Source organism: Pelodiscus sinensis, chromosome 1, assembly GCF_049634645.1.
Source record: "Pelodiscus sinensis isolate JC-2024 chromosome 1, ASM4963464v1, whole genome shotgun sequence".
NCBI classification, from domain to species: Eukaryota; Metazoa; Chordata; order Testudines; family Trionychidae; genus Pelodiscus; species Pelodiscus sinensis.
This window is the reverse complement of record NC_134711.1, coordinates 334,341,850-334,364,142: the sequence shown is the minus strand read 5'-3', so window position 1 is coordinate 334,364,142 and position 22,293 is coordinate 334,341,850. Positions and strand designations below refer to the sequence as shown.

General features: G+C 56.8%; 1 protein-coding gene across 1 annotated transcript; it reads right to left on the bottom strand.

The window, feature by feature from the left end:
• Nucleotides 1-4,999: 4,999 nt before the first annotated feature.
• LOC102448053 (olfactory receptor 52E8-like) lies at nucleotides 5,000-5,998 on the bottom strand. The gene has a single exon (XM_006114617.4). The coding sequence runs from the start codon at nucleotides 5,996-5,998 to the stop codon at nucleotides 5,000-5,002; it is 999 nt and encodes a 332-aa protein (XP_006114679.3).
• Between the last annotated feature and the right edge of the window lie 16,295 nt (nucleotides 5,999-22,293).

Sequence of the window (22,293 nt, the reverse complement as noted above, 5' to 3'; positions counted from 1 at the left end):
CTGTGTAGACAGCTCCTTTTTGCGCAAAAACGCATTTGTGCAAGAGCCTCAAGAGGTAGAACAGCTCTTGTGCAAAGGGGGTTTTTGTGCAAAAAGGAGCCATCTACACAGGACTTTTTTTGCACAAAAACTACCTGGGTGCTCTCTTTTGAAAAAGTGAGCCACTTTTTCGAAAGTACTGGCTGTAGTCTAGATGCTCTCTTTCGAAAGAGGCCTTTTTGAAAGAGACTTGCAGTCTAGACAAAGCCCCTTAATACGGGTGTTTCCTAATGATTGATGGAATATAGTCATTTCTTTTTCCATTTTGAGCTCCTCCCCCAAGTTGCAGAAAAAGACTTGCAGTCTAGAAATAGCCTGACACTACTAATAAAGCTGATTACATAAGAAATAAAGACAAATGCAAACTAACTCCTTTAAACTGGACAGGATTTTAATCAGCCTCTGCCTCGTACTGCTACCTACTATAAACAGACCCCCAGCTTTCTTGTCCATTGCTTCTGAAGTACGTGGAATTGGGCATTGTCAGAAGGAGGGATGCAAGCTGTGACAGACCATTTGTCTTACCCAGTATGGCCTTTCTAATGTTCTTATAAAGACTCCAGATATCTCTACCACCGTTGTAAAACACTAGACAGACTCCCCTCAGGCTATGTCTAGACTGCAGGCTTCTTTCGAAAGAGGCTCTTTCGAAAGCATCTTTCGAAAGAGCCTCTTTCGAAAGATCGCGTCTAGACTGCAGGCGGATCTTTCGATAGAGGAAATCCGCTTTTTCGAAAGAGAGCACCCAGCGAGTCTGGATGCTCTCTTTCGAAGACGGCCTCTTTACATTGTAGAACGCCTTCTTTCGAAAGAGGAACTTTCGAAGGAAGGCGTTCTTCCTCGTGAAACGAGGTTTACCGCCATCGAAAGAAAAGCCGCGTTCTTTCGAAATAATTTCGAAAGAACGCGGCTTGAGTCTGGACGCAGGGGAAGTTTTTTCGGGAAAAGGCTACTTTTCCCGAAAAAACCCCTGAGTCTGGACACGGCCTCAGAGAGCTGAGATAGAACCTGGGAGTTGTGATGGGTCCTTCTCTCTGAAGAGTTAGCAATGCAGTGAGAATATCTATTAAAATATTAAACCTAAAGGCTGTGTCTAGACTGGCCAGTTTTTCTGGAAAATCAGCCACTTTTCCGGAAAACTTGCCCGCTGTCTACACTGGCCGCTTGAATTTCCACAAAAGCACTGACTTCCTACTGTAAGAAATCAGTGCTTCTTGCGGAAATACTATGCTGCTCCCGTTCGGGCAAAAGTCCCTTTTGCGCAAAACTTTTGCACAAAAGGGCCAGTGTAGACAGCTGAGATTTGTTTTCTGCAAATAAGCCCCGATGGCGAAAATGGCAGTCGGGACTTTTTTGCGCAAAAGCGAGTCTAGTTTGGCACGGACTCTTTTCCAAAAAAAGTGCTTTTGCGGAAAAGCGTCCATGCCAATCTAGACGCTCTTTTCCAAAAATGCTTTTAACGGAAAACTTTTCCGTTAAAAGCATTTCCGGAAAATCATGCCAGTCTAGACATAGCCAAACAGTGTCACTTAAGAGACTTACCACACAATGTCAGACCGTGTTAGTATTACAGTAGAGTATGTTTTCATTTTATAAGAACATAAGAACATAAGAACGGCCGTACTGAGTCAGACCAAAGGTCCAGCTAGCCCAGTATCCTGTCTGCCGACAGTGGCGAGCACCAGGTGCCCCAGAGAGGGTGGACCAAAGGCAACGATCAAGCCATTTGTCTCCTGACGTCTCTCTGGAGCCTCTGACAAACAGAGGCCAAGGACACCATTTTATCGCCTGGCTAATAGCCTTTTATGGACCTAACCTCCATGAAATTATCTAGCTTCTCTTTAAACTCTGTTATAGTCCTAGCCTTCACAGCCTCCTCTGGCAAGGAGTTCCACAGGTTGACTACACGCTGTGTGAAGAACTTTCTTTTATTAGTTTTAAACCTGCTCCCCATTAATTTCATTTGGTGTCCTCTAGTTCTTCTATTATGGGAACTAATAAATAACTTTTCTTTATCAGCCCTCTCCACACCACTCATGATTTTATATACCTCTATCATATCCCCCCTGTCAACCAATGGTCAGAGCGGTGTGTGTGTGTATGTGTATGTGTGTGTTACCGAGAAAAGGTTTAACGTCCGTACCTTTACCGCTAGGACCAGGGTCCCATCGCAGAGAGCAGCCAACAGGCTGACAGACGCCCCAGAGTTTATAGGAAGAGTTTATTACATCTCAGATTTTAGCTGCTAGGATACAGGATCCCTTCACAGCGGGCAGTCTAGGGAAGACTGAGAGATGCCCCAATGGATCTGTCACCTGGGAGCGGCACGATCCAAATGCCCAAGCTCTTTCTCTACCTGTCCCTTATAACCGGCTGAAGTCCTTTTAAATCGTGCTTGGTTCTGTTACAGCAACTGAAGGAGTCAGGTTAAAACTTAAACAGCTACAGGTTTATTAAAGAAGCTTATAAATCATATGGTTACAATGGCTATTGCTCTATTTCTTAACTGCTAGCAAATATACATCTTAAGAATGGTTACAAAGAAAATAAAGATAGAAAATAGAAATAATGGTACCAAGTGACAGCTTAATCTTTAAAGAGCTCTAAGTCTATGTGTACAATTAAGACAAAGGACCACATCCAGGTACAATTTTTACCCCTTTCTGTGCCTCTCGATTCCAGTGGGTCAAGCCAGGGCTGGTCCCTCAATTCCTAGGAAAGACAAATACGAGGTGGGCGTCCCCGTGGAACCTCGGGAGATCAAACACCTAATCCGACCAGCAGATAGATGGTAGATTGACATTCAGAGTAAATGCACTGCTGGACCCATCTATATACCCCTGGGGAACCGTATCCTCTTTCTTATCTAAGATGCCAAATTGTACTTGTCCGTTCTGTGGCGCCAGTTCTTACAAGCAAGTTTCACTTGCAAGAGAATTAACTTTTTTATTGGGCAAGAGATTCCTCCCCCCATGGATGGCTGTGTGTTCGTATCAATATGGGTTTTAGTCAAGGGCACTCCCCGGCAGCCTCTTGGTCAGTGATTGGCATATCTCTGTTTATAGCCATTCACGGTTACTGAGCCTGCATATCCAGGCAAGCAAAAATGGATGTTATAAGGGGGGTTCCTGTCTGGCTACAACCCCTCAGTCTCCTCTTTTCTAAATTGAAAAGTCCCAGTCGCTTTAACCTCTCCTCATATGGGACCCGTTCCAAACCCCTAATCATTTTAGTTGCCCTTTTCTGAACCCTTTCCAAAGCCAAAATATCTTTTTTGAGGTGAGGAGACCACATCTGTACACAGTATTCAAGATGTGGGTGTACCATAGCTTTATACAGGGGCAGTAAGATATTCTGTGTCTTATTTTCTATCCCTTTCTTAATAATTCCTAGCATCCTATTTGCCTTTTTGACCGCTGCTGCACACTGTGTGGAAGTTTTCAGAGAACTGTCCACGATAACTCCAAGATCTCTTTCCTGATTTGTTGTAGCCAAATTATCCCCCATCATACTGTACGTATAGTTGGGGTTATTTTTCCCAATGTGCATTACTTTACACTTATCCACATAAAATTTCATTTGCCATTTTCTTTCCTCTACAGGAGTTATATATAGTGCTCCTGACCCCTAATTGCTTATTATCTGCCAGAGCCTTAGTAACCCCTACCAATATCTGAAATGGCTTCTCTGCAGCTGGAGGTGAGCAATAGAGGTGAGAATGATACACACAGGGTGGTTACATCTACACTGGCGCCTTTTTCTGGAAATGCTTAATACGGAACAGTTTTCCGTTATAAGTATTTCCGGAAAAAGAGCGTCTACATTGGCAGGATGCTTTTCCAGAAAATCCCTTTTTCCGGAAAAGCGTCCGTGGCCAATGTAGACGCACTTTTCCGGAAAAAAGCCCTGATCGTCATTTTCACGATCAGGGCTTTTTTGCGGAAAAGACTACTGTGCTGTCTACACTGGCCCTTTTCCGGAACAGTTTTCCAGAAAAAGGACTTTTGCCCGAGCAGGAGCAGCATGTTTTTTCCGGAAAAGCAGCTGATTTCTTACAGTAGATCGTCGTTGTTTTTCTGGAAATTCAAGGGGCCACTGTAGACAGCTCGCAGCTTATTCCAGAAAAGCGGCTGCTTTTCTGGAATAAGTGGCCCAGTGTAGACACAGCTGGTATGTCTACACTGGTGGGTCCTTGGCCATTCTTGTACAAGAATCCACAGAGCCTCTACATTGCCCACCTGCTCCTGCGCAAGAAGATTCAGAGTACGGCATCGTAAGAGAGGGCTTCTTGTGCAAGAGCTATGCTCTTTTCTAACAGGTGTAAGCCCTCTTGCGCAGGAGCTCTTGTGCAAGAGGGCAGTGGGCATGATCGGCAGGGGTTTCTTGCACAAGAAAGCCCTATGGTTAAAATGGCCATCAGACTTTCCTGTGCTAGAGAGTGTCCACACTGCCATGGGCGCACTTGTGCAAAAGCACAGCTCACACATAGCAGTCTAGACGTGGCAGTGTGGAGGTGCTCTTGTGCAAGTTTTCTTGCACGAGAACCCTTGTGGAAGATGTTGTTGCGCAAGAAACTGCCAGTGTAGACATAGCCTCAGTGATGGTTGGGAGGACCAGGGCATTCTGCACAGCCGGACTCACCTGCACTCATTTGCCCTTCAGATCCTGGCTACTGGGAGCTGCGGGAGAGGAACATCCAAGTGAGGGCAGCATAAAGCTGGAGTTTCAGTGTCACTTCTTACAACATTGCCCCAGAAATGTATGAAGGGCCAGAAGTGCACTAAATCACCTTGCTCCCTCCCCACCAAGATTGACTGGAGCATTATGAATTTAGCCCATGCCCCTGGACTAAGGAGACACTTAAGTTCCTAAAATCCCTTTCCTAATCCAGCCCTGAATACAGGAAATAGGGCCCAGGGCCACATCACCAGCCAGCTCTGCACTGCACTCAGCCTCAGAGTCAAAAGGAGCCTTGATGAGAAAATAGACGGAGGATCCTGTCCCGGATCTGTTTGGTCCTCACGCCATAGATGATGGGGTTTATCATGGGGGCCACTAGGAGATAGATATTGGCCATGAGAATGTGGAAATGCAGGGCTACGTTCTGGCCAAACCTGTGTGTCAGGAAGGAGAAAAGACCTGGGATGTAAAAGGCTAAGATGACGCAGAGGTGGGAGCTGCACGTCCCAAAAGTTTTGAGCCGGGCATCCTTTGAGGGGAGGCAAAATATAGCCCTGAGGATCTGGGTGTAGGACACAGCAATAGAAAACACATCCAGGCATGTAAGCAAGAATGCCACAGAGAGGCTGTAGTAACTACTGACTTGGATATCAGCACAGGCCAGCTTCACTATAGCTATGTGCTCGCAGTACGAGTGGGGAATGATGTTGGTTCTGCAGTATGGATATCGTCTCGCCAGAAAGGGATGGGGAAATACAAGCACGCCTCCGCGCAGAACCACGGCCAGACTGATCTTGGCCACCACGGGGTTTGTCAGGATGGTGGAATGTCTCAGAGGATGGCAGATGGCCACGTAGCGATCCAACGCCATGGCCACGAAGATTCCAGATTCTATGGTAGTGAAGCTGTGAATGAAGTACATCTGGGTGAGGCAGGCGCTGAAACTGATCTCCCTGGAATTGAACCAGAAGATGCTCAGCATTTTGGGCTGGATGGATGTGGACAGGACCAGGTCAGTGATGGCCAGCATGCAGAGGAAATAGTACATGGGCTCATGGAGGCTCGGCTCCCTCTTCACAATGAAGAGGATGGCGATGTTCCCCAAGATGGATAAGATGTACATGATGCAGAATGGGATGGAGATCCAGATGTGGGTGGCCTCCAGACCAGGAATTCCCAAGAGGAGGAAGGTGGAGGGGTTGGTGAAGTCAGTGGTGTTAGAATCTGACATGAAGTAGGGGAGGTGTCCAACTCTGAGGAGGAGCTGTGTTTCATGCATATACCTTAAAAGTCCATGACTTCCTGTAGGTGACCTTGGTCTACGGGTGATGTTCGCAGAACAAATGCCTGGGTGGAGAGACAACGTTAATATGAAACACTTCCTGTTAGATGTCTTCAAATCATCAAGGTCTGATGAACTGTATCCTTGTATATGAAGGATCCAGGTGAGAATATGGCCAAGCCATTAGCTATTATCTTTGAAAAGTCACGGAAGATAAGAAAGATTCCAGAAGACTGGTAAAGTGCATACATACACCTACTTGTAAAAACAGTGAAAAGGACAACCTAGGGAATTACAGACCAGTCAGCTTAACTTCTGTACCAAAATATAATAATAGTAATAGTAATAGTAATAGTAATAGTAATAGTAATAGTAATAGTAATAGTAATAATAACGGAACAACTAAAGAGTGTAGCCAGACAGCAGCAGACTTAGAGCTCTAGGTATAGGGAAAGTTTGGGCGTTTTGGATCATGTCGCTTCCAGAGGACAGATCCGTTGGGGCATCTCTCAGTCTTCCCTAGACTGCCCGCTGCAAAGGGATCCTGTATCCTAGCAGTTGAAATCTGATATGTAATAAGCTCTTCCTATAAACTCTGGGGCATCTGTCAGCCTGTTGGCTGTCCCCTGCGACGGGACCCCAGTCCTAGCAGTAAAGACACAGATGTTAAAAGTCTCGGGGCACCCTTCAATGGGACCTTGCGTCCCAGCAGTCGAAGACTTGCGTGTAACAAACACACACACACTGCCCTGACCATTGGCTGACAGAATTGGCGTAGTCGGCAGGACTGTGTTATTGGTTCAAATACAGCAGCATGAAGCCTGTCATGATTGACATGGATTTTAGCTGTATAGAGAAAGAGTTTGCCCAAGAGGGATGGGGCAACCCTAAATGGGATAAAGAGATGTTAGGGAAAGGCGCTTGCATCTGGAGGGAAAGGAGTTGCCATCGGGAATAGCCCAAAAGAAAATGACTGTCCAAAGATGAGCACTCTATTTACACCACAGACTCTGCTGCAGCATGGATGTTATGAAAACCCTATACTGAGAAGTTTAAAATTAGTAATAGCTGACTGCAATAATAAACATTTGAATTTACCTACTGAAAGGAATCAGGAGGTTTGGGGGCCTAATTGGAAAGGCCACCCTCCTTACCAAATTAATACTGAACAAACCTGTGCCATTGAAAAAAAATGTCATTCAGCACGAATTAGGATGGACCATAAGAAGGAAAAAGCATGTGAAAGGGGAAGGCACAAGAAGTTGGGAGCCCTATCAGCATAGTTGAAGGGATCCTGTATCCTAGCAGTAGAAATCTAAGATGTAATAAGCTCTTCCTATAAACTCTGGGGCATCTGTCAGCCTGTTGGTTGCCCTCCGTGACGGGATCACGGTCCTAGCAGTAAAGACACATACGTTAAACTTCTCAGGGTGCTCTTCAGCCTCGCAGGCTGCCCGTTACGACGGGACCTTGTGTTCCAGCAGTCCAAGACTTGGGTGTAACACACACACACACACTGCCCTGACCATCGGCTGACAAAGAGTCCATTTGCAAATACCTACAAGATAGTAATGTGATTTGTAACAGTCAGCATGGATTTGTCAGAAACTAATCATGTCAAACCAACCTGTTCGCTTTCTTTATCAGGTTTTGAAGTCTTGTGGATAAGGGGGAAGCCACAGATGTGTTATATATAAACTTTAGTAAGGCAGAGGAAAGCAACAACGACAAGGGACTGGGAAACATTATTTATGAGGGAAGATTAATAAAAATTTTATAATCTAGAAAAGAGCACGGTGCATGGGGACTAAAAAGTTATTACAAGGAGAGGGAGAACTCCTGAGCTCAGGACAAGAAGCAACGGCCATAAATTGCGGCAAGGGAGGATTAAGTTGGGTATTAGAAAAATCTTCCTAACTGGCACAATGTTTAAGCACTGAAATAACTTGTCTGGGGATGCTGTGGAATCTCCATCACTGGAGATTTGTAACACGAGAGGACTCAGGGGGAGAGGGGTGCAGAGCCCCAGACTTGATGCCCACTCGAAATCCCTTGCAGTGCTTTGACTCATAGACTCATAGACTCATAGACTTTAAGGTCAGAAGGGACCATTATGATCATCTAGTCCGACCCCCTGCACAGTGCAGGCCACAAAATCTCACCCACCCCTCTTAGAATAATCCTCTCACCTAGATCTCAGATATTGAAGCCTTCAAATACTTTGAAGACCCCAAGATGCAGAGAATCTTTGATTCTATCACTCCAGACCTGGGCAGTCTGTGCTGCCACTCCAGCCCATCCCTCCCCAATGTCTCATTGTGGAGCTAGGGCACACAAAAATCTAGTAGGCTGGACCCCCTAGGCTCTGGTGCATAAGGGGTATGTGGGGAGTGTCTTTCACCTTCTCAGCCAGGGACCATGTCAATGAGGAGTTTCTTTGATGGTTTGGTTTGGTTTTCACGTATGTGCGGCCTCCGGCTGATTTTGCTTGGATCAGCGGTCCCCAATCCAAAAAAGGTTCCCCATGGCTGGACTAGATGGTCTGTTGTAAACTGGACTGCTATGAATTTAGGGATGAATAATGTGGATCGGGAATTTAGAAGTGGAGAGCTCACGCTAGCAGGACTGGTTGCCCTAACTGCACCGAAGGCTGTCTCAAACATTCCACTAGAACAGCGTTTCCCAAACTATGGGCCGCGGCCCGGTACCAGGCCGCAGGAAAAAAATACCGGGCCTCAGCGTGGTTGCCAGGGTGTTCCAGGCTCCCAGAGTGCCCATGTGGCTCCGGGTCCACCAACCCCTTGGCCGGCCTGGGCATCACCTGCAGCCCGATGTTCTAGCTCCTGGCAGAGGAGTAGCTAGGGGAGGTCGGGAGTGGAGGAGTGGGGGGAGGGGAGTGGAGAAGGAGGAGGGGAGAGCCGGCCACCGGAAGCAGCACTGGACAGGAAAATCAGGGCAGGCTTTGGAGATTTGGGGCAGGGGGCAGCCAGTGAAAGCAGAGCTGGCCAGGCGGCAGGGGGCTGGCTGGGAGATTGGGAGAAGGAGTAGGGGAGAAGCGGCTGGTGGAAGCAGGACTTGTCTGGGGCATCGGAGCTGGCTGGGAGAGATTGGGGGGGCTGGTGGAAGCAGGACTGCGGGAGGAGAGAATGTGTTTATATTTTTGGGCTGCAAAAAACAGTACTGAAAAAAAGGGTCCCAACTAAAGTAAAAAGTTTGGGAAACCCTGGTCTTACCAGCTTTCTGTCTGTCTTACACTCCATTTATCCAATCCATATTCCCTTAACTTGCTGGCAAGAATATTGTGGGTGACCATATCAAAAGCTTTGCTAAAGCTGGCACTGGGGGCTTTGGGAGGACCAGAAACAACTTATTTGAATATTCATCATTTGATTAATGAATGTGCAAATGAATGTTACCAGTCCTCCAAAAGTTCGTGAATGGATTTACTGGTCCCTATGTCACAAAGTTTGGGAACCCCTGCACTAGAAGATCTCAATTTCACTTCCTTATAAGTTTGCCAAATGTTCACTATTGGAATTGAAATTCTCTATGTTATGTATTTGCATCTACCACAACTTTAAAAAAAACTCCGAGACATAACAGTCCAGGTGACTTCTCGAATGACTAGGAGAGAAATCATTTTGCCCAGGCTGAAAGATTCTCGTAGGGTCCCTAGCACTGTTGTGCTTTCCGGGAGATAAACTTCAGAAAACAGCTCCGGCAACTTTAACTGCCAGAGTGTTGGAACCCCAGAGAGGGGGAAGAGGCTCTGTGTCTTTACACACAGCTGGCTCCTCAGCCTTTCACTGAAAGATCCCAAGACACTGATGTACAGTTGGCTGGGGGATGGTGATGTCAGACAGGGAGGCACAGCAAACAGGGATATTTTAGCCTATCATAGTGGAGCAAAGCCACCACTTTGGCAAGGGCACTGGGATGTTTAATGCCTGTGTTGAGCAGTGTCCCTTCACTCCCATGTGGCACTGGGGTTGTGGAGCAGGTGAGCTCCTGAGGAATGAGGTGGTTACCTGTGAATGCTGAGATGAAAGTGTCCTCCCTGGGAATCCCCCATGGGCAGCCGCATCCCGCACCTGTCTCAGCCCAGCGTCTGCAGCAGCGTCCAGCGCCGAGAGCCAACACAGGAGCACTCATTGCTTGTTATATAGCTCTGTGCAGTCCCGGGGGATTCCTCATTGTCTAGGGGAGACGTGGCCTTTGGATATATAGAAGCTGCGTAGAAGTCTGGCTGGGCTTCCGGGCTATTTATCCAGCTTTAGAAGTCAACACTAATTAAGGAACTTTCCCAAAGGGCGAGGAGAACTCCTGGGCTCTGGGCTGAGTCAGAGAGGAATTGGCTGCTCTGTGTGCTTGTGTGCACTGAACAATTATAGTTCATTAGTAAGAAAACTAGGGGCACTGCCTAGACCCAGCAAGGCCTCATACCCTGAATATGCCCAGGTAGGATGGGGAGACAGAAAGATCAGGAGACAGTTGAGTAATTGGAAACACAAACACTGTCGGTGTGCACACAGGAACATTGCTAAAGGATCAAAGCTCAGTCATTTTCACAAGTCACTAGAATCTAACTGGGTAGCAGCTTTCATTGATGGATCCCGAAAACACCCGGGAAAGGAAAGTGGCCCGGAACATATCCCAGCTACGTTACACAGATAGGTAAAGTGAACTGCAGGGAGAGGTCTTTTGAGCATGGTCTCCCGGGGTGTGTCTAGACTACATGCCTCCTTCGACGGAGGCATGTAGATTAGCCAGATCGGAAGAGGGAAATGAAGCCGCGATTAAAATAATGCCATGTGGCGCGAGCTCTGGGAGCCAACAAATACCTTCACTCAGAGACCGGCATCGGTCAAGAGAGTCGCGTCGGAGGAAGACGCATACTCAAAACAACCCCCAATGCAATGTTCCAGTGGATCCATGTCTATGGACAGAACCCTCACACTTCCCCCAGAGATCCCGTGGAACAAGAATATAAGAACGGCCATGCTGGGTCAGACCAAAGGTCCATCCAGCCCAGTACCGTGTCTGCACACAGTGGCCATTGCCAGGTCTCCCAGAGGGAGTGAATTGAACAGGCAATGATCAAGTGATCTCTCTCCTGCCATCTATCCCCACCCTCTAGCCAACAGAGTCTAGGGACACCATTCCTTGCCCATCCTGGCTAATAACCACTTATAGACGTAACCTCCATGAATTTATCTAGTTCTCTTTTAAACTCTGTGTGATGGGGTGGACAGAACCCATCTTTGACTGGAGGCTGTTATATCAGGAGCTGCTGCGTGACGGTCAGCTCTTTCCTTCCTGGAGCGCTGCCTGGCCTGAACTCTCAGCTTGCTGGGAGCATCAGCACCTGGGACAGCTCCGAGTGGGAACTGGACCTTCTCAAGGAACCAAGGCTAGATCCTGCAACAGGAGCTAGCCTGTGGCTGCGTGGAAGTACCCCGGACAAGGGGGGAACTTGGGACCTCGACCACCAATTGGACTGTATCTCACCCCGAGTGGGCAAGGTCATTGTTGTGAGCCCCCTTGTAGCCACTAAGGGGCGCTCACCGACAGGACTGAACCTGTTGTAGTCCTTGCCTTTATATGCTCTGTGCCTGGGAACAATGGTTTCCAATTTAGGATCATTATTTGCACTGTGGGAGATTCCAGAGACCCTGCTCCACTTCAGGGCCCTTGTTCTCGGCCCTTCCCAAACACAGCAGGCGAAACAGCCCCTTCCCCAAGGGGGTTATCCATCACATTAGGAGAGGACAGAGCCACTGTGTGTAACACACGAGAAGGTACTGGCTGCTGTCCCACTGGTTTTTAAGCAGACATCCTGCTTCTAGAGCAATGGGGTGGGAGGCAGAGCCTGAATCTCAGCAGGTAACATGCTCGGGTGACCAGGGAGGGGAAGAAACTGGAGACTCCAGTGGAAGCCATACTGTGCCGGGGGGGGGGGGGGGGGGGGGAGAGCGAAGGGAGGAGAAGCCTCGGACTTCAGCAGGATCTGCACGGTATGGGGGGCAGATCCTGCAGCAGCCATGTAGTCTAGACATAGCCCCTGTGTTTAACCACCCTGATGGCAGGAACCTTTTCCTCATGTCCCACCTAAACCTCCCTTGCTGCAGTTTAAGCCCCTTGCTTCTCATTCTACCCTCAGAGGTTCAAGGAGAACAATTTCCCCCCCATCTTTACCTAGTGTTTCCGTGCCTAAGGTTTATCCAGCACCAGGCAGATCACACTGACAAGCGTCCAAACCTCTCTAAGGCTCTGACCTCCACGTGGGCTGCTGCCTTCTACTGAAATTAGAAGTGGGAAAGGGGGTAACCCCAAAGCAGCCCCTCCTCACACTCACATACATAGAGCTGAGTCCTCAAGGAGAGACCTGGAAAGGGACCCTGGCTTCAGTCAAGCCATGAGGAGTCATTGAAATTGTCCCTGCCCTTCAGCCACTCCCATCTGGCATTGTCGTAAATTCTTTGAGAGCTCACTGCCGCCCAACCGCCTTCAGCCCATCAGCCGAGGTGCTGTAAAAGGCCCTTGTGATGCCACGGCCACACCCAGCCCTGTCCAACAGAGCCAATGTCCTATGGCCAAGTGTTCTGCATCTTTGATCTGCTCCCCCCACGTTACTCCCGCTCACTGTTAGGTCTGGGAGCAAACAGGCTACACGTACAAATAGCAGAGATGGCTCAATGTGCCACACAGAAGTTTGCAAAGATTAATAGCCTGTAAGGCCACAGTACATCATTAGTGCCTCTAATTTCACCAGCCCCCCCGTACGGTGCAGGAATGAGTTTTGGACCAAAGCACACTCCAGAAAGGCATCTAGTCCTCTCTGGGACACATCCAGTGATGGAGAAACCCCCAATTCCCTTGTGAGCTTAGAGGAATCCCATGCAGTGATGGGAAGGAAATAGGCCCTAATATCTCACTTTTGAGTGGCTATTATGATGCACATGCACAACAGAACTGCAGTACAGGTAAAGAAGCAGCCTTAATCCTGGTGCTTCCTAATTGTCAGGGGGTACGCCCCTAATGGGGGTTGCGGCCCCCTTCTACGGGCCCATGTCTTAGTTCGGATCCTTCTTTCAGGGCATTTACAGTACCCAAAGTCCCCAAAAGTCTCAGCCCCTCTCTCAGGGCAAATATGGTATTCCCAGAATTAACAACAAGTCCAGGCCCCTCTATCAGGGCACATATGGTACCTGCGGCCTAGCCCTGGAAAAAGCCTCTCCCGGCCGGTGCGTTTGCTAAGAGACAGAGGGAGATGGATCGGGAACTTGAGATGAGAAAAGCAGAACATGCAGAGAGAAGGGCAGAGCATGCAAAGAAGATGGCCCTAGCCAAGGAGGAACATGCTAGACTTGACCTCCAGCTTAAGAGACTAAAAGAACAAGAGAGACTGTATCCTCCTGAAGGTTCAATGTATAACTCTGTGGGTATGCGCTGTGCTTATGATATGGCAGACGTATTTTACCCAGCCGATGTGATGACCCAACCCCAAAGCATGTGTGAATGGAAACCTTTTGTGTTACCTGTAGCTAGCAGGGAGGTTTGGGAAGGGGGTGCATGTGGGTATGGAAAGTTTCCTGGAGCTGGTCAGTCTCCGTGTAACCAAGGGGAAAGTGTCTCTACATGGGTGCCTGTGGCAGATAGCTGTGTGTCTGTGCAGGGGGGCAGTGAGCCTGGGGGTGAGGGCCCGTCTGATGCCTCAGAGGTGAGGCTGGAATCAGAACCAGGGCAGGAAGAGCCCAGAAGTCAGGGAAATGTTTCTCTGGGGCAGCCTGGAGTGGCTGGCCAGAGTGAAGTTTTAGTTGAGGAGTTGGTGGCTGGTGAGGTTTGTGGAATTGAACCTGCATAAGCTGAAATTGAGTTGTGTGAAGCACAGTGTGTGCAAGCTGGCAATTTGGCTGGTGGAAGTAGCAGTGGGGCAGTAAAGGAAGCTGTCCCAGTGGCTAGCTGTATGCCTAAGATTAGCCAGGGGTGTGGGGACAAGGGAGAAGCTGTCTCTGGTTGTCTGGCTGTGTGTGGGGAAGAGTTTCTTCCTTTGTCTGAGGAAGGTGCCCCACAGCCTGTGAAGGCTGAGAGCAGTGTGGTTGTCCCAGAGTTGGGTCTGGATATGGCTAAGGCCCAGGAAGGGGGTGGCCCAAGGTTTGTGTCTGCTGGGGAGAGGGATGAGGTGACTCAGGTAGAGACAGTCAGTGTTTTACCAGAACCCCAGAGACCAGACAGTGGTGACCCTGATGTTGTGCCTGATGCTGCTGTGTTGCTGGCGGAGGGGGGAGCGACTCTGTGGGAGCAGGGAGACCCCTTACCCCGGGCACAAGGAGAGAATGAGGGCGTGTTAACTCTGGTGCCTAATGATGGTGTGGACGTTTACAGCCATCAAGAGAGCTGCACAGGGAGTGAAGATGCCTCAGACCCTGTCTCTTGTGAGTCTGTGTATGTGCCTGAGAGGGGATTATCTGTGAATCCACCTGAGGGGCCAGAGATAACTCAGGGAGTTAGGGAATTGCAGGAGGAGTTGGTTGGGGCTCAGCAGGGCAAGGCTGCTGCAGAGCCAGGGAAGGGTGAACTGCTGCTTAAGGAAGCTCATAGGGAAGAGAGTCCTGGCAGTGCTTGTAGAGAGCAGTTTGCAGTAACTGAGAGAGGTGACAGGGCTTTGCTGGGAGAAGGCATTCAGGAGAAAGCTCTGCCTGTGAAAGGCAGCAGCTTCTTGTGTGAGGCACTTGTTGCAGTGCCTGGCAGACAGAACTTGTCTGTTAGCAGTGACTCCACTGACTTGGGTTTAGGGAAACCCAGTGTGGATGGTGGTGGAGAGGTCTCAGAGGGACCGAGGGTTGTTCCAGATGAGGCAGGAACATCCAGAGAACTGGAGCAGGCTGCTAACCCAGTGACTGTGGGTGACCAGCTTGCTGGGAAGTCAGTGTGTGTGGGACAGGATCGTTCCCAGGTGAAGGAGGAGAGTGGGAAGTTAGTGTCTCAGATTCAGGAGAAGGGCTGGGTAGCTAAGTATGCAGAGCAGAACAGCTGTGTGGTCACCCTCCCTAGGATGCAGGAGATGGCAGTTACGCTCCCATCTCTGGACACGGTGGACACTCATACTCAATCAGGGAGGTTGATATCTGGTTCCATGTGGAAACAGAGATTGGAGGTGGACAGAGGAGAGACTTGGGAGTCTACAGCTCACTGCTGTTACCCCACTGAGTGGGGGAAGGGGGAGAATTCCAGGGCCATTGTGAGCCAGGGAGTCACGCCCAGCCAGCCCTTTGTCTTGGTCAGGCCAGAGGTTTCAGGCCTGGAGCCCAGAGGACAAGGGGGAGGGGCAGGACTTGCTTTGGCCAAGAAGATTTGCAGTTTAAACCTGAAGGGCCAAAACTGCAATGGTGTGGGGCCAGAGAAGGGGCCTGATGGAGAATTTCAGTATACACCTGAGATAGGATTGTTCTTGTTACTGATGTTAATTCCTGTAACCAATGTATTATTGTTGCAGAGAATTGTAATGGTATACAGTGTGCATGAGCTTATGAAAATACCATGTAATCTGTCTGGAGATGTACCAAACGACAGACGGTATGTAAGGGGACATTGGGATGTTGCTATATCATGGTTAACACTTGTAACTGGTCTTGGAACTTCTTACAAGACAAAAAGGGTTCCCGCCAGAAGGTCCTGTGTAAGAAGGGAAACTGAGGCACACCACCATTTTGGTTGGGGAGGCCTGTGATGCCCTCAGTGATGTTACTGGCATCACTTCCTGCATCAATTTTGCGTTGGGGGTGTCACATTACCGAATTGGAGGGAAGCAGCCAGATCGCTGCTGCACCCCTAGGTGGGGGTGTTGGCCCCAGAAATTGGTGTGGGGGGAGCCATGTGGGGTATTGAATGGGAGATTATTGTTTGTTGATCTTATGTACGCTATTTATGTGAGTGTATAATGTCTGTGTGTGGGTAGGAATCTGTAATCTGTGTGGAAGCTGAATATTTCTGTGAATGTGGTTAAGCATGGCTATGGACAGGCTGAGTAGCAAAGCCCTGTAGAACAATGGCTCTCAATAGGCTATGGACACACCCAAAGAATGGGATTTGTCACCTGAGGGCAGCCAGCAGGAAATATAGAGATTGGCCTCTGACCAGGTGACTTGCTGCAGACTAGAAGAGGCCAGGAAGGAGTATAAAGAGGCCATGTGGTCGATGCCATTTTGGTTCTCAGCTCAGCACTTCATCCCAGAGGCAGCACTGCAGGGACTGAAGAGCCCGGAAGACCTGTGAACCCATCCTGATCGTAGGATGTGCAATAAGGACTTTTAACCAGCAGCTGCAACATCTCTGCTAGAGCCTGCATCGAGGACTGGGAGATTCGGTGCATGTAACGTACTGTACTTTAATAACCTTACTCTCAGGCTTTTCTTTCTTGTAATAATAAACCTTTAGATATAGATTCTAAAGGACTGGCCCAGCGTGATTTGTGGGTAAGGTCCAGAGGGTAAATTGACCAGGGATCTGTGGCTGGTTTCTTGGAACCGGACAGAACTTGTTCGGGGTAGGTGGGATTGGGTGCTAGGACCCCCCACCTGTGTATGAGGCCCGGGGCCATCTGGGGCACGGATATTGCTGGGGTGTCGGAGGGGTTTTGCTCGGGAGGCTTCAGGAAGGCAGCTGAAGCGCTCTGTGGGACTGGTTTGTGGCCTGTGTGGAGAGGTCGCCAGTCGGGGGCTGTAAGGAGCCCTGAATTTGAGCAATTCGCCCTGAGCGGACGCACTCAGCTGTGCCCAGACAAGGCCTGGTCCGTCACACGCGGGCCGGGGCCGCTTCGTCGGCCGCCCTTCCTCGCAGGGAGGCGCGGGCCGGGCCCTCTGAGTCGGCCGCCCTCCCTCGCAGGGAGGCGCGGGCCGGGGCCGCTTCGTCGGCCGCCCTTCCTCGCAGGGAGGCGCGGGCCGGGCCCTCTGAGTCGGCCGCCCTCCCTCGCAGGGAGGCGCGGGCCGGGGCCTCTTCATCGGCCGCCCTCCCTCGCAGGGAGGCGCGGGCCGGGGCCTCTTCATCGGCCGCCCTCCCTCGCAGGGAGTCGCGGGCCGGGGCCGCTTGGTCGGCCGCCCTCCATCGCAGGGAGGAGCGGGCCGGGGCCTCTTCGTCGGCCGCCCTCCCTCTCAGGGAGGCGCGGGCCGGGGCCGCTTCGTCGGCCGCCCTCCCTGGCAGGAAGGCGCGGGCCAGGGCCTCTGAGTCGGCCGCCCTCCCTCGCAGGGAGGCGCGGGCCGGGGCCTCTGAGTCGGCCGCCCTCCCTCGCAGGGAGGCGCGGGCCGGGGCCGCTTCGTCGGCCGCCCTCCCTCGCAGGAAGGCGCGGGCCGGGGCCTCTGAGTGGGCCGCCCTCCCTCGCAGGGAGGCGCGGGCCGGGCCCTCTGAGTCGGCTTCCCTCCCTCGCAGGGAGGCGCGGGCCGGGGCCGCTTCTTCAGCCGCCCTCCCTCGCAGGGAGGCGCAGGCCGGGGCCGCTTCGTCGGCCGCCCTCCCTCGCAGGGAGGCGCGGGCCGTGGCCTCTGAGTCGGCCGCCCTCCCTCGCAGGGAGGCGCGGGCCGGGGCCGCTTCGTCGGCCGCCCTCCCTCGCAGGGAGGCGCGGGCCGGGGCCTCTGAGTCGGCCGCCCTCCCTCGCAGGGAGGCGCGGGCCGGGGCCGCTTCGTCGGCCGCCCTCCCTCGCAGGAAGGCGCGGGCCGGGGCCTCTGATTCGGCCGCCCTCCCTCGCAGGGAGGCGCTGGCCGGGGCCGCTTCGTCGGCCGCCCTCCCTCGCAGGGAGGCGCGGGCCGGGGCCTCTGAGTCGGCCGCCCTCCCTCGCAGGGAGGCGCGGGCCGGGGCCGCTTCGTCGGCCTCCCTCCCTCGCAGGGAGGCGCGGGCCGGGGCCGCTTCGTCGGCCTCCCTCCCTCGCAGGGAGGCGCGGGCCGGGGCCGCTTCGTCGGCTTCCCTCCCTCGCAGAGAGGCGCGGGCCGGGCCCTCTGAGTCGGCTTCCCTCCCTCGCAGGGAGGCGCGGGCCGGGGCCTCTGAGTCGGCTTCCCTGCCTCGCAGGGAGGCGCGGGCCGGGCCCTCTGAGTCGGCTTCCCTCCCTCGCAGGGAGGCGCGGGCCGGGCCCTCTGAGTCGGCTTCCCTCCCTCGCAGGGAGGCGCGAGCCGGGGCCGCTTCGTCGGCTTCCCTCCCTCGCAGGGAGGCGCGGGCCGGGGCCGCTTCTTCAGCCGCCCTCCCTCGCAGGGAGGCGCAGGCCGGGGCCGCTTCGTCGGCCGCCCTCCCTCGCAGGGAGGCGCGGGCCGTGGCCTCTGAGTCGGCCGCCCTCCCTCGCAGGGAGGCGCGGGCCGGGGCCGCTTCGTCGGCCGCCCTCCCTCGCAGGGAGGCGCGGGCCGGGGCCTCTGAGTCGGCCGCCCTCCCTCGCAGGGAGGCGCGGGCCGGGGCCTTTGAGTCGGCCGCCCTCCCTTGCAGGGAGGCGTGTGCCGGGGCCGCTTCGTCGGCCGCCCTCCCTCGCAGGGAGGCGCGGGCCGGGGCCTCTGAGTCGGCCGCCCTCCCTCGCAGGGAGGCGCGGGCCGGGGCAGCTTCGTCGGCCGCCCTCCCTCGCAGGGAGGCGCGGGCCGGGGCCTCTGAGTCGGCCGCCCTCCCTTGCAGGGAGGCGCGTGCCGGGGCCGCTTCGTCGGCTGCCCTCCCTCGCAGGGAGGCGCGGGCCGGGGCCTCTGAGTCGGCCGCCCTCCCTCGCAGGGAGGCGCGGGCCGGGGCCGCTTCGTCGGCCGCCCTCCCTCGCAGGGAGGCGCGGGCCGGGCCCTCTGAGTCGGCCGCCCTCCCTCGCAGGGAGGCGCGGGCCGGGGCCGCTTCGTCGGCCGCCCTCCCTCGCAGGGAGGCGCGGGCCGTGGCCTCTGAGTCGGCCGCCCTCCCTCGCAGGGAGGCGCGGGCCGTGGCCTCTGAGTCGGCCGCCCTCCCTCGCAGGGAGGCGCGGGCCGGGGCCGCTTCGTCGGCCTCCCTCCCTCGCAGGGAGGCGCGGGCCGGGGCCGCTTCGTCGGCCGCCCTCCCTCACAGGGAGGCGCGGGCCGGGGCCTTTGAGTCGGCCGCCCTCCCTCGCAGGGAGGCGCGGGCCGGGGCCTCTTAGTAGGCCGCCCTCCCTCGCAGGGAGGCGCGGGCCGGGGCCGCATCGTCGGCCGCCCTCCCTCGCAGGGAGGCGCGGGCCGGGGCCTCTGAGTCGGCCGCCCTCCCTCGCAGGGAGGCGCGGGCCGGGGCCGCTTTGTGGGCCGCCCTCCCTCGCAGGGAGGCGCGGGCCGGGGCCTTTGAGTCGGCCGCCCTCCCTCGCAGGGAGGCGCGGGCCGGGGCCTCTTCATCGGCCGCCCTCCCTCGCAGGGAGGCGCGGGCCGGGGCCTCTTCGTCGGCCGCCCTCCCTCGCAGGGAGGCGCGGGCCGGGGCCTCTGAGTCGGCCGCCCTCCCTCGCAGGGAGGCGCGGGCCGGGGCCGCTTCGTCGGCCGCCCTCCCTCGCAGGAAGGCGCGGGCCGGGGCCTCTGATTCGGCCGCCCTCCCTCGCAGGGAGGCGCTGGCCGGGGCCGCTTCGTCGGCCGCCCTCCCTCGCAGGGAGGCGCGGGCCGGGGCCTCTGAGTCGGCCGCCCTCCCTCGCAGGGAGGCGCGGGCCGGGGCCGCTTCGTCGGCCTCCCTCCCTCGCAGGGAGGCGCGGGCCGGGGCCGCTTCGTCGGCCTCCCTCCCTCGCAGGGAGGCGCGGGCCGGGGCCGCTTCGTCGGCTTCCCTCCCTCGCAGAGAGGCGCGGGCCGGGGCCGCTTCGTCGGCTTCCCTCCCTCGCAGGGAGGCGCGGGCCGGGGCCGCTTCGTCGGCCTCCCTCCCTCGCAGGGAGGCGCGGGCCGGGGCCGCTTCGTCGGCTTCCCTCCCTCGCAGGGAGGCGCGGGCCGGGGCCGCTTCGTCGGCTTCCCTCCCTCGCAGGGAGGCGCGGGCCGGGGCCTCTGAGTCGGCTTCCCTGCCTCGCAGGGAGGCGCGGGCCGGGCCCTCTGAGTCGGCTTCCCTCCCTCGCAGGGAGGCGCGGGCCGGGCCCTCTGAGTCGGCTTCCCTGCCTCGCAGGGAGGCGCGGGCCGGGCCCTCTGAGTCGGCTTCCCTCCCTCGCAGGGAGGCGCGGGCCGGGGCCGCTTCGTCGGCTTCCCTCCCTCGCAGGGAGGCGCGGGCCGGGGCCTTTGAGTCGGCCGCCCTCCCTCGCAGGGAGGCGCGGGCCGGGGCCTCTGAGTAGGCCGCCCTCCCTCGCAGGGAGGCGCGGGCCGGGGCCGCATCGTCGGCCGCCCTCCCTCGCAGGGAGGCGCGGGCCGGGGCCTCTGAGTCGGCCGCCCTCCTTCGCAGGGAGGCGCGGGCCGGGGCCGCTTTGTGGGCCGCCCTCCCTCGCAGGGAGGCGCGGGCCGGGGCCTTTGAGTCGGCCGCCCTCCCTCGCAGGGAGGCGCGGGCCGGGGCCGCTTCGTCGACCGCCCTCCCTCGCAGGGAGGCGCGGGCCGGGGCCTCTTCGTCGGCCGCCCTCCCTCGCAGGGAGGCGCGGGCCGGGGCCGCTTCGTCGGCCGCCCTCCCTCGCAGGGAGGCGCGGGCCGGGGCCGCTTCGTCGGCCGCCCTCCCTCGCAGGGAGGCGCGGGCCGGGGCCGCTTCGTCGGCCGCCCTCCCTCGCAGGGAGGCGCGGGCCGGGGCCGCTTCGTCGGCCGCCCTCCCTCGCAGGGAGGCGCGGGCCGGGGCCTCTGAGTCGGCCGCCCTCCCTCGCAGGGAGGCGCGGGCCGGGGCCGCTTGGTCGGCCGCCCTCCCTCGCAGGGAGGCGCGGGCCGGGGCCGCTTCGTCGGCCGCCCTCCCTCGCAGGGAGGCGCGGGCCGGGGCCGCTTTGTCGGCCGCTCTCCCTCGCAGGGAGGCGCGGGCCGGGCCCTCTGAGTCGGCCGCCCTCCCTCGCAGGGAGGCGCGGGCCGGGGCCTCTTCGTTGGCCGCCCTCCCTCGCAGGGAGGCGCGGGCCGGGGCCTCTTCGTCGGCCGCCCTCCCTCGCAGGGAGGCGCGGGCCGGGGCCTCTGAGTCGGCCGCCCTCCCTCGCAGGGAGGCGCGGGCCGGGGCCGCTTTGTGGGCCGCCCTCCCTCGCAGGGAGGCGCGGGCCGGGGCCTTTGAGTCGGCCGCCCTCCCTCGCAGGGAGGCGCGGGCCGGGGCCTCTTCATCGGCCGCCCTCCCTCGCAGGGAGGCGCGGGCCGGGGCCTCTTCGTCGGCCGCCCTCCCTCGCAGGGAGGCGCGGGCCGGGGCCTCTGAGTCGGCCGCCCTCCCTCGCAGGGAGGCGCGGGCCGGGGCCGCTTCGTCGGCCGCCCTCCCTCGCAGGAAGGCGCGGGCCGGGGCCTCTGATTCGGCCGCCCTCCCTCGCAGGGAGGCGCTGGCCGGGGCCGCTTCGTCGGCCGCCCTCCCTCGCAGGGAGGCGCGGGCCGGGGCCTCTGAGTCGGCCGCCCTCCCTCGCAGGGAGGCGCGGGCCGGGGCCGCTTCGTCGGCCTCCCTCCCTCGCAGGGAGGCGCGGGCCGGGGCCGCTTCGTCGGCCTCCCTCCCTCGCAGGGAGGCGCGGGCCGGGGCCGCTTCGTCGGCTTCCCTCCCTCGCAGAGAGGCGCGGGCCGGGGCCTCTGAGTCGGCTTCCCTGCCTCGCAGGGAGGCGCGGGCCGGGCCCTCTGAGTCGGCTTCCCTCCCTCGCAGGGAGGCGCGGGCCGGGCCCTCTGAGTCGGCTTCCCTGCCTCGCAGGGAGGCGCGGGCCGGGCCCTCTGAGTCGGCTTCCCTCCCTCGCAGGGAGGCGCGGGCCGGGCCCTCTGAGTCGGCTTCCCTCCCTCGCAGGGAGGCGCGGGCCGGGGCCTCTGAGTCGGCTTCCCTGCCTCGCAGGGAGGCGCGGGCCGGGCCCTCTGAGTCGGCTTCCCTCCCTCGCAGGGAGGCGCGGGCCGGGCCCTCTGAGTCGGCTTCCCTGCCTCGCAGGGAGGCGCGGGCCGGGCCCTCTGAGTCGGCTTCCCTCCCTCGCAGGGAGGCGCGGGCCGGGGCCGCTTCGTCGGCTTCCCTCCCTCGCAGGGAGGCGCGGGCCGGGGCCGCTTCTTCAGCCGCCCTCCCTCGCAGGGAGGCGCAGGCCGGGGCCGCTTCGTCGGCCGCCCTCCCTCGCAGGGAGGCGCGGGCCGTGGCCTCTGAGTCGGCCGCCCTCCCTCGCAGGGAGGCGCGGGCCGGGGCCGCTTCGTCGGCCGCCCTCCCTCGCAGGGAGGCGCGGGCCGGGGCCTCTGAGTCGGCCGCCCTCCCTCGCAGGGAGGCGC

Coding starts and splice junctions, on each gene's coding strand:
- LOC102448053 (XM_006114617.4), bottom strand. CDS start 5,998: ATGCATGAAACACAGCTCCTCCTCAGAGTTGGACACCTCCCCTACTTC.